At 40.2% G+C, this 14785-nt stretch overlaps 1 protein-coding gene across 1 annotated transcript in view; it reads left to right on the top strand.

Moving 5' to 3' along the window:
- EGF (epidermal growth factor) overlaps nucleotides 1-14785 on the top strand; it is a 57929-nt gene that overhangs the window by 39100 nt on the left and 4044 nt on the right. Inside the window, exons 18-24 of the mRNA XM_063423084.1 lie at nucleotides 238-354; nucleotides 1382-1507; nucleotides 3649-3768; nucleotides 5728-5878; nucleotides 8439-8603; nucleotides 11500-11602; nucleotides 14564-14666. Of these exons, the coding sequence (XP_063279154.1) occupies nucleotides 238-354; nucleotides 1382-1507; nucleotides 3649-3768; nucleotides 5728-5878; nucleotides 8439-8603; nucleotides 11500-11602; nucleotides 14564-14666 (885 nt within the window). The remainder of the gene's footprint in view (nucleotides 1-237; nucleotides 355-1381; nucleotides 1508-3648; nucleotides 3769-5727; nucleotides 5879-8438; nucleotides 8604-11499; nucleotides 11603-14563; nucleotides 14667-14785) is intronic.

Below are 14785 nucleotides of genomic sequence, written 5' to 3'. Positions count from 1 at the left end.
AAAATATTCAGAAATCCTGATACTAAATGCCATGTCAACTCCATCTAGACAAAGAGATCAGCTGCAGTGATTGTATTGGCTTGTCAGTATTAATCCTGGAGAGCTAAGTTTCAAACTTTGACTGTATGTTCTGGTTTTCTTAGTTTGTTTCTCTGTAATATAGACAAGCACTACCTCCTTTGATATTTTCAAATACATCTAGTTGTTTATTGTTGTTTTGTTTTGCTTATGCTATAGATGAAGATGACTGCACTGCACTAGAATGTTATGTCAATGCAGAGTGTGTTTTGCTGGAAGATGGTGCTACGTGCCAGTGTTTGAAAGGATTTACCAGGAAGGGGAAATCATGCTATGGTAACATAAACATTATTATAACTTCTGAAAAATTGTGGATTGAGGGGAAGGAAGAAAATCTATCTCCTTTCACATTGGCAGCTCTGCTGTGTGAGGCATCAGAGAAAGGTCAATAGTGTGATGAGCAGAGAGCATGTGAGATGAAATTATCTAATTATCACATGCCTTTTTTCCCCCTTGAGCCATGAGTGTTAATATTAATCCTATTAATATTAACAAGCAATAACAGGGACAATAGAAGTATAATGTATTTATTTGTAAAAACTGACTAATAATAAAAGCTCATTCCATAGACAAAATAACTAATGTATAATTTAGACATAAGGAATCTCTTCAAAATTAGTATTTCTGATGTAAATGTTTATAGAAAAGTGCTGCTCTAGTTTCTTTCTAGCACTAGAAAAAGACTCTAACAACCATGCAAAACATTGCTCAGGATGGTCTTTAATTTTTGGACTTGTTTGCAACATAAATGGAAAAACACTTTTGCTCTTACAAAGTCAAGAGAGGAAGGTGTTAGAAACAGAAAGAAAATACCATTTGAGGGCTAAGTATGAAGGCTCAGAAGAATCTATGTCACTGTGGAAAAGGAAAAAAATTGTAAGCTGAAACAGGCTTTTTTTTTTTTCATCGTAGTACTTTTTCTTTTTTTAAGCCTATTTGTCCTTTAATACAACAAAGTTTCTAAATGTTCTTAGAGGTCTTTTCCAACTTAATGGATTCTATGACTCTATAACATAAAGCTATTTTTGAATCAGGTCATTCCCTCTGAACAGGTTTTTATTAAGCCAATGATATCTATAATCTCCAGTTGATAGTAATGGGCTGACTCTCAGATTTTAGAACACCCCCATAAAATTTCATACCAAAAAAGACAGCAAAGTCCTTCTCTTCCCATTTGCTTCACATGCACAAATGCCAAGTGGCAGCACAGTCAGAGGGAGATCCGTGGCGTGGATGTTTCAGTTTATCTACTGAGGTGCTGGTTTCCTGACCCAGGTGTTGTGTCCCTTGTTCTGTGCCACAGATGTTGACGAGTGTGCCGTGCACATGGACCGCTGCAACCGCAGCGTGTCAGACTGCATCAATACGGAAGGGGGATATGTCTGTAAATGCCTGGAAGGCTACACTGGAGATGGAGTCCATTGCCATGGTATGGGCATGTGTGGGGGCTCTGCTCTGTCTGGAAGGCTGAGGCATTTCTGCCTTTGTGATTCCTTCCTCCCTCTTTAAAGTGTGGTAACCTCAGCAACTGATCAATATGCAAAGCCTGTAGTTGTCAGTGAATATCTCCTCTCAGTGTCTGCACTCTTTTTAGTGGCTGTAGAAGGAGAGAGAAGAAGAGTGAAGGGGAGGAGGGAAGTGGAGGTGAAGCAGTAGAGCTTTATTGGAAATCGTTGCCATGAATATAAACGAAAGCAGGTATTGAGTGTGTCATAATACTCATCAAATAATTCCAGGTCTGTTTAATAGGCATGAGGTTCAAGGTGTGACACTGACAACTTGAGTACATTTAGAGTCTTGTTAATAATCAGACCCACTGATTTTCTCATCCAGCTCTAATGCCAGGTCTTTAGTTCATTCCCTACGTCCCTTAAATTCTTAATCCATTTTAGTGGTAAATATGAACAGGAAGGTTTTCCTCTACAGTATTTAACTAGCACACAGTTTGTTCAGAGCTTTATGAGAGTCTTGCCTTCTCTTTTGTCCTTTTCTTTTCCTTTTTTCCTTTATAGCCTAATTCAAAGCCCATTAAGTCTGAACCAATTCTTACATGTTCTTTACTGGACTTGGTTCTTCAGTGCAGATTAGGATGACTGAAAAATTATGAACAATATCATTATTATGGGTAGAGTGTGGAAGGTATCAGAGGCAGAAGAATTGAGGAGACCTTTTGTCTGCAGGGGTCAGAGACAGGTCTTTGAGGGTGTTTGAAAGTGCAGATGGAAATGCACACAGAAGTGACAAGGTCCCCTTGCTGGCCCAGCACAACCTAGAAGGCAAATCCTCAAGCAGCTCTGAGCTCTTATTTACCACTACTGTGGTATAGTTGTTCAGGATGTAATACCTTCCACTGTTATTGAAAAACGGTCTATTATTCCTGAAGTCTTTAAGTCCAGAAAACATATTCTCAGCAATTTATAAAAGATGCAATACTACTAAGATGTAAACATAACTAAAACTAATTTTGTGTTTGATGACTTGAAATGTACTATGAAGACCAGAAACTGGTAAGAGATTCTGTGCTTCAGTTGTAAGCGCCTGCACACATGAACAGTGTCCAGGAATGTGATGGTATGTCCAGTGATAACACGAGTCCATGTTGTGTTGGTGAAATGACATTTGTTGAAAATTGCTGCAGCAGTTGTGATCCTCCCCTCCTTTTCTTTCTTTTTAAAGTGCTCTGAATTTTCTACATTATTTTGAGCCAGATCCTGTTAATTTTACTGTAGAGAAACTCCCAACAATTTAAGCAACGCTTTCACAAAAATTGGAGTATTCCCATGAAGTTGATCTGGCACATGTATTCTGCTGACAGTTCATAAAATGAATCAGAGGCTCCCAAACTCTGCTATGTGAACCAAAGGTTTCATCTTTGAGCTGAGTGCTTTGGCTCTTGGCAATGTGCAGGTGGCCAGCCTGTCAGGAGCGGCTGCCGTGGGCTTTGCAAAGAAGGTGGAGGCAGGATGAGGGTGTGCAGCAGAATGGGGGCGAGAGATAGATCCAAACATAAGATGGGCTCTGAGCCTGGAAACTCTTGTAGTCAGGGAGCTTCTTCACAGTCATTCAAAGCCTCACTCATTGAAGTGTTTACACAAACTGAATAAACCTGTAGGTTTCTAGACACTTTTCTTCAGCCTAAACTCTTTGGTAGGCAGAATTATGTGGGTGGTACAGGGGTGGGCAGCTTCCGGCTCCCAAACCCTTCTGCTGTGTTGCTGCAAGAATGCCAACATATGGATCCAGGCTGCAAGCTATGACTAGCAATGCCAGGAGAATGCTTCTGGTACAAGTAGACCTCCTCTTCAACTCTGCTGTACCTGTTACATTTCATGGGGAAGCCTTTCCCTGCTTCTCCCCGTGGAGAGTTTCTGCAGCAGCACAGCATGCTCTTGCTATAGAAAGTATGCTGGTTGCTTTTCCATTAGGTTTTCCATGAAGGCATGTTTGCAGAGGGAGAGGTCTTTGGTGTTTTTCCCCGCTGCCCGGGGAGCTCAGTGCTGCAACTGCTGCCCTTTTAACCAATGCTCTGAGGCATTTCATTCTTCTAACTGCAGACTGTTTGCGTGACAGATATTGATGAGTGCAAGACGGGGTCCCACACCTGTGGAGAGAACATGACCTGCACAAATACCGAAGGAAACTTCACTTGCTCGTGTGCTGATCATGCCTCTGGAACTGGCATCGGCTGCAGTGAGTAAATGGAGTGAGCAAATAAAATGAACTGCCCCTAAATTAAGAACTGTGTCCTCGGATAAATTGTTATACCTGGAAACTAAAGGATCCCTGTACAGTAACATCTTGATAAGCTTGTGGGTCCATTTAACATTGCCTTTAGGACTCTGTTTTGTGGTGGACTAAGGAGAAAAGATCCGAGTTCAGTTAGGAAATGTCTACATTAAGGTTTAATGTAAATTTTTACTGCCTAAATGAAACAAGTTATCTGTCAAATGTCATCTACAATCAACAGCAGAAATAAATGCTCCTTGGAAGTAACATTTTTTGAGGGAAATTTCAGTCTGTGCCATTTTCCCCTGTGCCTTCTGTTGCTCTGCAGAAGGCTAGCACAGGAAATGCACATGGTTTAAGCTCCATTTGATTCTTCAGTGTAAGCTTGTCTTTCAGTTCCAGTCACTAATTGTTCAAAAGGGCTCTGAAACTCCTTAGAAAAATCTGATTACCAATTTACTGAAGGGAATTGCTAAAGGTTCAGCTCTAGTGACAATCTGACCCTCATTTTAGCGCTTCAATGTGGTAGCGGCATTCTTTGAAAATGAGTGACTCATTCATTTACTCTCTGTCAACCTTCCTAGTTAGGGTGAATTTTACTCCAGATTGAGTGACTTTCTGATGATGGAGAGACATTGTGTGATTGTCACGGAGCTGTTTCTTCAGAAAAAACAAGGAAATTATGGCTTTCTTATATAGAACACCTATCAGGATTCTCACCCCCATTTCAGTCAGTTAATCTTTCAGTAGTTTCAGGTTTCACTCAGGAAATGATGATTTTAAATGATACGTGACTTGGAAGTAATGTTTCCTAGGTCCCTCATCTGTCAGTCTGATCCCATGTTTTTGTAGATGTTAACACAATGTTTTAGTTCTTTGCCTAATAAGCTCTTCTAGCAAGATGAAATTTTCTTTGTTGAATGCATGCACACCTGGGGTTCACTTTAATCACTCATCCCTTTCCATTCAGGCTCTTTGCCATGGCAGTTCTCCTGCAAATGAAAATTTAAAACCCAAATGTCATTGAAGGTCATGTTGCAATAAAACTGGTGTGAATCATGGAACTGACCCCATAATTGTATTAGAATGATTAGACATGTCTCTGCTAATCCACACTGCCAGAAATTCTTTGCCATGTAGCTGTTTTGTTCTGACCTATAGATTTGTTGTAGCACCAAAGCAAGCACAAAAACACTCCTTTTGTGTAAGGGGATGTCTGCGCTGTGGTCATGCTGTGCAGAGATATTAGTGCTACCTCTAAAAAACTATCTAGTTTAGATAGGTGTGTAGGTGGCAGCATGTGTGATTCAGAGCAGGCTGCAGAATCCTTTGGCAGAACCACAGGGCTCCCTGCTCCCCCAGAGATGCTGCTATCTGTACCTGAGCTAGCCTGAAACAGTAAAAAATCTGATCTGCCATCACATACAGATGCAATTAACTGGATGGGAGCAGAGTAGAAACAAGCTGCAAAAGAATGACAAGTTGCTTGTGAAAGCTTCTGAGTCTGAGATCCAAGTGCATGAAATAGTCACCCTCCACCTCTACCTCTCACTCTGGTAATTTATGCATGGTAGAGATTTACTGTATGCCAAAGCTGCATAAGTAGCAAAAATAATTTCAGAGTAAGCACCTAGACAGTCAGTGCAGAGCTGGGCTCACACATCTAAACACACAGAACTCAATCAATCACTGTAGGTCTTTCACTGTAAATCTAAAATCAAGCATATTTTATAATTTATAAATTGATCTAAATTTCTGCTTGCATAAATTTGATAACATAAGAAAATAGGTAAAACACAAATAATTAAAAGAAATTGGATACTTTTGCCTAGTATAGTACCTTGAAGTTCTGGAACTCTTCCACAAGATTATTTAGCCAATGAGGTCAAAAGTTTGAGATGTCCTTGTGAAACTCTGTTTCAGAATCTACTGTTCCCCCAGCTTCTGCTAGCAATGAATACACTACAAACGCTGTGCATGCTGATACTGTAGGATGTCCTCCTTCCTATGAGTCATACTGCCTCCACGGTGGAGTGTGCAATTATGTTTCTGACCTACAAGACTATGCCTGCAAGTAAGTACAGAAATTTGTATTTTCTCTGCTGAAGAATGGCACCCTTGGAATGCTACCCTCAGTTCCCTGCAGGCAGAGAAGGGTTTGCCCATGAATGATCTGTTCATCGCTCATGTCACTCATTAGTATTCAAATCTCCTCTTTCCTCTAACTGATCAGTGCAATTTTTCGTGCATGGCCACTCCATTCACACCCATTGCAGTTAATAGTAGGATTGGATTTGTTCTCTAAGCACTTGATTCTTTACTTTGGAAATGGGAGGTAAGTTGTTAAATGACCTGAAAGAGGTGCTTGCTGTCTCTCCTGTATATGTCAGTGCTGACTGGCCCCTCCCTGTTGACCTTGCTGTTCATGTGTGGCATTCACGGGGATGGAAGAGGACACCTCTGTCTTGTCTTTGACTGGGGCCGGGGAGCAATCTTCTGGTGTCAGCATCTTCCACTACAGAAAGGCAGAAAAGGGTAGGATATAATTGCCCTCTAAACAATAGGGTGAGTTGCAATGAGGCCGCAAAATGGAGACCTACTTGCCCTGCCAATATTTTTAACCCTGTCAATATTTTTGCGAAGCCTAATTCTGAGTTCCCCAAATGCAGGTACTGATAACAGCAAGGGGAATCTCATCTCTCCAGAAGTCAGCCTTGGCTTGGTCAATGTGACAACTTAGTCCTGTGGGATAATAATTTCTTCCAAATGTTTAGTGTTGGCATTTAAGTTTGTAACCTGATTATATTCGAAGCTGTACTCAGAATCTTTCTTCAAAATCAATAATAAAATCTTTACAATGGGACAGATTCAATGCTTACCTCCTCCCCTGGGGTCACAGGTGGTAAGTGAGGACCCATAGAGGGGGTGGACGCTGTTCCAGGGTAGGCAAATCTCTCTCTGTGTCTCAGGCTTTCCTATTTTAAAATATGAGTGGTCTCCCTTGGCTACACACCTCTGTACCTGAAAGAATATGAAAGGAATGTGTCTCATGTACATATATGGGAACAAAGTTGATGTTTTGTGCTATGGATTTCTGGAGCTCAGCAAAGTCTTTGGGCAAAGACATTACAGGAGACAGACTCATAGTCATCTCTGGTACTTGTTTTGAATTTTTAGTGTAACTTTTAGAGGCATAGTAAACTATTTTCACTTCAGAAGTTTCTTCTCTTGAAATTGAAGAGTCTAAACCCGCAGAGCTTTCAAATTAGATCACATTTTATTTTATTTTATTTTATTTGTTAGGTGTTAGTGCAGAATGAGCATTCAAATGTACATATTTTCCAGTTTTGGAAGTGGAAGCAGTTAAAAAACTTAAAAGCAGCCATGCTTAGCCATGTTGCTGGGGTTTGTGTGTGGGCATTGCTGGACTCTGTCCCCGCTGAATCCTCACTAGATGGCAGCATTCATTCATTTAGGCTCTAATGTATTAACTACCAAAGGGAAGGAATGGAAAAACGTTATCCGGCAAAAATCACGTACCAAATGTGATTTGTATTTTAATTAATAAAAGATCGTACACTAGAAAGTAGATCTGCCAGCATGTTTGAAATTCGTTGTAGTTTAACATTAACAAATTAGCATTTTTTCTGCCTTCCAGCACATATGCATTCTAAATTGTAACAGAATGAGAGTGCTTGTGACTGACTTAATAGTGAATGCTGTATAATATTTTCATGACATTAGGTAAAAGCTGCTGCAGGTCAAATCCTGCTTCTTTTTCTCATTTGACTAGCTCTTGGACTTGAGTAAAATTAGACCAATTAGACTTGTGATGAGTTGAGCCTACATTGCTGACGGATTGTTATGAATTGACTAGACTTTACATTTTTTCCATTTATTATTTATGTGTCTTGCCTTGCATAGTTAAACTAGGCTGGGATTATTTTTTTATGTATTACTCACTTTCTAGTAATTTTGATTTAAGGGTTTCATGCATTGATATGATATTTCTATGTTGAGTCTTACAACGGTAAAACCAAACAAATAAACAAAAGCTGCCTACAGAAGAAGCTTATATTAAAAGTAAATTTTGAAGATATTTCTAAACCTTATGCGTGGGATTTTTAAAACACATTAATTCATCTCTTATTTTAAAGTAAAGATTCGGATTAAAATTTGATTCTGTTAATCAAGTCACTCTGAAAATATGAGCCAGTCCTGTACTGCCTACGTTAAAGAAAGGGGAGTTTGCTGCTGAAAGAAGTTAAATGGAAAATCCTAAGGAAACACTAATCACACAGCAGGATTTACAGGATTTAAGAAAATGTTTTCTTCTATTTTTTACCCATAGGAATCTGGTAATGACAACCTCCCTGTATAATTCTATAGGCGATTCAATACCAGTGAAGAAATAATAGTACAAAATAAAAGAAAAAGAAAAAGTACTTTTAACACTGGGTTCTGCAGGTTTTGACAGCATTCCTTTGAAACAATTTTGTCTTGCCCACTGCTGAGCTCAGCCAGATGTTTCTGTAGCGGTGCTCAACGGTGGATCAACGCGCGAGGCGGCTCCAGCGGCGGTCTGGGGCTGTGCCCCGCAGCCTGCTGCAGCGTGTGCCCTCTCTCCTTGGCAGCTGTGTGACAGGCTACGTGGGGGAGCGCTGCCAGTTCAGCGACCTGGAGTGGTGGGAGCAGTGGAGCGCCGGGCGCGCCAAGGTGCGGAACATCGCCATCACCGCGTGCGCCGCCGCGCTGGCCCTGCTGCTGCTGCTGGGCCTCCTGGCTGCCTACTGCCACAGGTACTGCTGCCAAACACGGCCCGAGCCGCTGCTCATGCTGCTGCTCTCACAACGCTCGTGGCTGAGAGCGTGAGCTGCTCCTCAGCTGATGGGGGTTCCGAGTCTTTCGCTTTTCAGTAACTGGATCTGTGAATAATACAGAAAGTTCTGGCATGTCCCTTGTCCGCAGAGCTCACGGTGGTGTTAGTGAGCAAACATGTCACTTCATGGAGGGAAGAACAAACTTCCCTTCACGGAGGGAAGAACAGACCTTATTAGGGCTCAGGAGCATGCCATTTACTTCTTCCTGGGTTTCCCTTCACAGCTCTAGATGTCTGAGACTGCCATGGTTGGGGTTAGCTCTTCTCTGCCAGCTATTCAACAAGTTGGCTTTTGTTTCCCATTCAGTGTAGAATTCCACATGAAAATTTCTTTGCTGTTGAGAAGAGCAGCCTACTAACCACCCCAAGGCAAATTTACAGAGTGATGCTTCCAGCAGTGAACATGGAAACGGTTTTCCTGGCAGTAGTGAGAGTAAAATCAGGGAAGTGAATTGAAGCACATCTGTTGTGAAAGTACTCCCTGGCATTTTCCACTACTGTAATGAATTGTGCAGATTTGGGATTCTTCTTCTGGCAAAAAGAATTCCAATGGTCACTATTTAAGAACCCAGTCTGATGTGAAATTAAATGTCATTGGTGTCCCTTAGACTGGAAAGTATTAAGCATTTAAGCTAGAGTCTTTTGGCCATGACCTTGGCAGACAGCTGTTCTCAGCAGCTGATTTAAATGCAGGATTTTTGTTTATGGTTTACGTCAATTTTAAAATTAGACTCTCCTAGACATAAAAAGTTAAGCTACAAAGAAGTTAACTATGTAAACCAATATTTTTCATTCTTATTTAATGATTCTTGGCATATTTAGTCCATAAATAGGGAAGCTGTAATACTTCTTGTTTTCTATTAATTAATGATAGGGCTCCAGAATTACAGCTAAGTGCAGCCTGTTTTTTTCTCATAACCTGGGGTTCATATTTTGATCAGTGGATATATAAAGGACAGAAAAATGGTGAGATTCTTATATTTCCCATATTTATCATATGTTCTCTTATGAAAAATAGACAGAATATGATTTGTTTAAAGGTATGAAGATAATAAATTCCTTCCCTTCCCCTCTCTTTTGTAATTTTTCCCAGATTTATGTTTCTTTCTTGCCAAATGCTTTTGATCAATATAACTATTTACCACAACAACAGGTTTTCAATTACACACTTCACTGAATTTGAGCTGCAGCAATTATTTGCATAACTATATCAAAATTAAACCACTGATCTAAATCCCTATTTAACTGGAGTCTGGGAACCAGTATTTGGGTTGAAATTGCTAAATCGCTTTTTCAGATAGTCTACTATATTTCAAAATGTACAGATGAAGTCTCTAATAGTCCTGTTCCTTCCCCTGCAAAATGGAGATATCTATCTTCTTTTAATTGAAGGCAATTAAGCTGGAGGTCTAGACCTGCCAATTTGAAAATGTGGGAACTGAAGGTCAGGCATGCTGAAGTATTGTGTTGATTTGTTCCATGACTGTTGTCTGCTGAAGACCCCTGTTTTATTCTTAATGTCACATTTATGCAGTCTGAATGTATAGTGTGCCAGGTTTCTTATCTTCCTTAGGACACAAGGAAACAACTCTTTTCCACAAAAAAACCCCAAACCTGAATCATAGATTCAACACCAACAGTTCAACAATTCCTCCAACTCAACTGGCCAAGGCCACACAAAGCAAAATTTACTTACGTTGTATTTTCGTGAAGGGAGCAATATATGATAATTATGCCATATGAACTTTCCCAGTTAGTATATAAAAACTATGTAGAAATAAAAGGAAAGTTCCTAAATATAAGGAAAATTCCTATTTTCTTTGGTAAATATCTGTTAGAGTCAGGATTAAATGCTCGAGAGACAGTGTATCACGTTCAGACTCAGCCAACAAATTCAAATATCAACAATAACAAATATCTACTAAATTTTCTTTAAAATAGATCAAACAAAAAGATATTATAACCTCAGACTTCCAGAATTTGAAGACTATAACATTAATTTTGTTAGCTGATGCTTAGAAGGGAAAGAAGTGTGTATGTAAACTGAATAAAGATGATGTACTGATTTGGATCTCAAGAGAAGTAAAATGAAGTTTTTTCTTTGGGCCTATATGGGCTTTTACTGCCTTATGAGTGATTACTGTTTAACCACAAAAATAACAGTATTTGAATTTATGGAACTAGCCTCTTAGATATGATTATTCATACCTTTTCCAGCTCCAGATTGTACTCTTAGCTTTTTCCCCTAAAGCCAACTCTGTGGGTCATGAATTTTTCCTGGAAGATCTTGTTTCCAAACTTTTTGAGACTTTCAGTTTGTTTACTTCATAGCAACTTCTGAAACTGTTGTTTTGCATAAATGATGTTGATGAATACAAAAGTAACTTTCATAATTGTAGCTAGCAATAGCGTACAAAAATATAGTCAGATTTTTATTTCTGAACTTCACCCACAAGCACTCTTCATTGCATTGGCTGAAACAAATCTTTGTAAGATAAATGTATTATAAATAGAACAATGTAAGAAAATGGAAGGGTCTAGTTAAAATTATGAGGCCTACTGTTTATTCTAATGAATGACCCGTTACAGAGGGCACATTTGAACAAACGTTTGTACACTACTTACTGACTTCTTTTTCTGACAAGCTATTTGTTTTAACCACTGTATGGAAATGGATAGCAAGACACAAACTGGAGAGAGAAGACAAAATACATGTCCTTCTGTGAGGACTAGAATAAGGTGTGAAAGATGTGAATAAAGCAGCATCTGTTCCTCCCAAAGCAAAATAATTTGCTTCAGCTTTTGTTCTGTTTCAGAAGTCAGAATTTGTATAAGAAGAATCTCTGTGCAGAAGCGACGAGAGCCGCCAGCAGCCGCACTGACAATGAGAGCGTAACACCTACTGGCAACAAGTCTCTGGTAACTATGTTAATGTGGAGTGGAGAGGGAATCAGGAAGGATCAAAGGGTGTTAGGGATCCACTTGAGATTATCCATCAAATAATTCACATCTTAAATACATTAAATAACTGCTAGAGTCATCAAGTGCTTTGCTGTGAACCCTAGTTCATCTTACCTCATTGTTATCCCTCAAAGTTCACAGCTGCCTGGATGTATTGCAACCATTAGCCAGTGTTATTGTTAGCTTTGAACACAACAGTTGGGGAACTGTGTTCTAAATTGAGGAAATGGCAATGTGATGACATGGTATATCACACAGCTATTTTCACAGGAAAGTATGCCCTCTGTAAAAAAGCCCTCTTGGAAGCCAAGGATTGTGTGTGCTACATGAGATGTTGAACTCTATTTTGAGGCTTGATGAAATTAAATGCCTTGTATTAGAAGCTGCTGTCTTGTAAAGAAAAACAACCAGGAATTTATCAGGCAGCTTGGGAGGATATATTAAGTTCCAGTTTTACACTGGTGTAGGTAAGAATGTTGACATGGTCTGGTTGTACAGGCCTGTGGCTGCTGAAGTTTTTGAAGCTGCATTTAGCCCTATAAAATCTGGTTTAAGGACCTGATTCTGACTGGCATTAGAATAACATTACACTGCTGGGTGATTGCAGTTGGAACTTGAAGTTGTCAAGTGGCAAAATTTGCATCTGTGGATACTTCTGTGCTCAGTCTGAGACTCTTAGAATGGCCTCTCAAATGATTTAGTGAGAGCATCTGGCAGTATTTGTGAGTGGGTAGCCACTGAGGCACACTGTCGCACATGTATTGGTAGTACTGAACTGACCTGACTCTGGTTATGGCATGTTGCTCCTTGGCTGGTCAACTGCTCGCTCTTATGCACCTTTTATTATCAGCACCTTTCCTTCAGGCGTTGGACAGCAAATGAGCTGAATCGTGGCAATGCCATAATTCGTTCACAGCAGAGTAAAATCCACAGTTTGCAAAATACCTGAGGCTGAGAAAAGCAGAAACATTTGTTGGGACTGAGAACAATTCACTGCCTGGGAGCAGGGCCTTAGGAGACCTGCAACCCATCAACTCTGTCCCCACCTCCTGCTGACCCTGCAGTTAATGCTGGTCACCAGTGATATTTTTGCTGAATATAAGGTAACTCAACGGCTAAGCAATGGACTGAATCAACAAAACAAATCAAGCTTTTACATTTATTATACATTTGTGTTACATTTCACTATGCACCAGGAGACATTGAATAGATTATTACAGTAATTTATTGTGATGGCTTGTTGCATATTGGAAGAGGAAATCACTGACCCTTTGCTAATTACTGGTGCTTACTCAGTAATGGATTGCTGTGTTTTCATGCATGTGATTTTCTCTGTGCTGATGTAGCCACCGATCGTGAAGTTCACCAGGGCTTCATGCATGAATGCACTCAGGTTAGAGCGTCTAGAGTTGCCAAAAAGCTGTGGGAAGTTGTCCATTTGTACTATTCACTTCAAGAAGGTTACTGGAGAGCTTTATGTAAAAATAAAAGGTTATACTACATCAGGGACAGAAAACTATAGCTGCTCAACTTTAGAGGTTTTTGGGTACCGTTGATCTACACAGCATTAATGATCTTAACAAAGGACTTCATATTGGGACTGTATCTTGTGTATGCAGTAACTGTAAGGAGCTTATGAATTTCACTCATTTGGTAGTCCTCACTGCCACTGCTCATTTGTGAGGCTGATGAGAGAGAGTGCAAGAATTGCTTGTTTTTGCCTTCTGGTGCTTGTTCTTGTGTCTAGGTTGATGTAGAGGATAAAAAGATTTTGTGCTATCACACACTTCCAAAGTTAGGTATCAAGATACTGAGACTATACCTATGAATTGTCCATGCATCGTTCACTCTTCCCTTTTGTTCTTTTCTGCCAGCTAAGGGTGCAACTAGCTGAGGGTATGTTTAGATGAGAGTATGCTTGCATACTTTTTGACATGCATATTAGAGTTCCGTAAGCCAGGCCAGGTTAGTTCTACTGATTTGTAAGCCTTGGCAAACTTCTGCTTGTGCCTGGATTTTGATGCTATTCTGAGACTTTTCATCCACCAAGTGTTTTGCTTTGCACAGTCAAATATATTTTGCAGAACTGTGTGTAGCTGGATCACCACCAGGGGTCGGGCACTTCTGGGCTGGCAGCTTTAAGAGCACAGATTTTACATAAATGAACTGATACCTAAATAGGTGCACCTGCCACATGTGTATTTTATCAACATAAATCCACCAGTTATCCACCTGGACCCCTGAACCTGTCAGTCCCTTTGCTGGAACATCTTATTTAGAGATGTTTTCTCTTCTTCCCTGTCTCTGCTCTTTAAACCTCTCCCCTTTAGTGGTTTTTCTTTTTATCCTCTGAACAATTTCACCATGGTGATTCACATTGCTTTCCTCTAGCCCTGTTTTTTCTGTTTTCCCCCTTGTCTTTTCAGCATATTCACCAGAGGGAACTCATCTTCTGACTTCCACTGTAACTGCAGTGTGATGGAGCTGCATCCTGCAGGAGATGCTGAGAGCCAGGAAGGGGGGCTTGCTTCCTTCTCTGTGTTTGACAGAGTTTCCTGTCTGGATTCCTGCAGAGATCTTTAGTATTTTAAAAATAGTCCTCACTACTATGGAGAGAGTTGATTTTCATGAACTTTTGTCCTTGCCATTGGAAATGTTGATTTGCAAGGCAAGAGAGTTGGTAGTTCTTAGCTAGACTGAGACTGTGCACTTTCCAAAGAAAGTCTGGGGCTGTCATCAACTCAAATATTTAATTACTTGCAGGGGAAGGGTCATCCCAGAAGCCAGGATGACCTTTTTCATTGTTCTGTGGTTGGTGTGTGTGGCCCTTTTAAGTTTGCCTCTTGGGCTTCAGAAAACCAATTCATTTTTTATTAATTTCGGCTCTGCGTATTTTGTGCATATTGTATGTATTTGCAGTTTGCGGTTTTTAAGGAGGGTAACAATTCTCTGGAGACTAAAGCAGTTGATCTAATTGAGTGTGAGAGAGCAGATCCTCATCCTGTCTGTCTTTCAGAATCAGGTGAGTAGGATGTCCTTCCTTATTAGATCTCTCCTCGCCTTGTATCAGCAGGAGCACTGACTGCTAGAGGAGACAGAGAAATCCAGGCTTTATTTCTGGCAGAACCTATGTTTATATTG

The sequence above is a fragment of the Prinia subflava genome, chromosome Z (genome assembly GCF_021018805.1).
Source record: "Prinia subflava isolate CZ2003 ecotype Zambia chromosome Z, Cam_Psub_1.2, whole genome shotgun sequence".
Taxonomy (NCBI): Eukaryota; Metazoa; Chordata; class Aves; order Passeriformes; family Cisticolidae; genus Prinia; species Prinia subflava.
The sequence above is the reverse complement of the archived record's forward strand: the minus strand, read 5'-3'. Positions and strand labels throughout refer to the sequence as shown.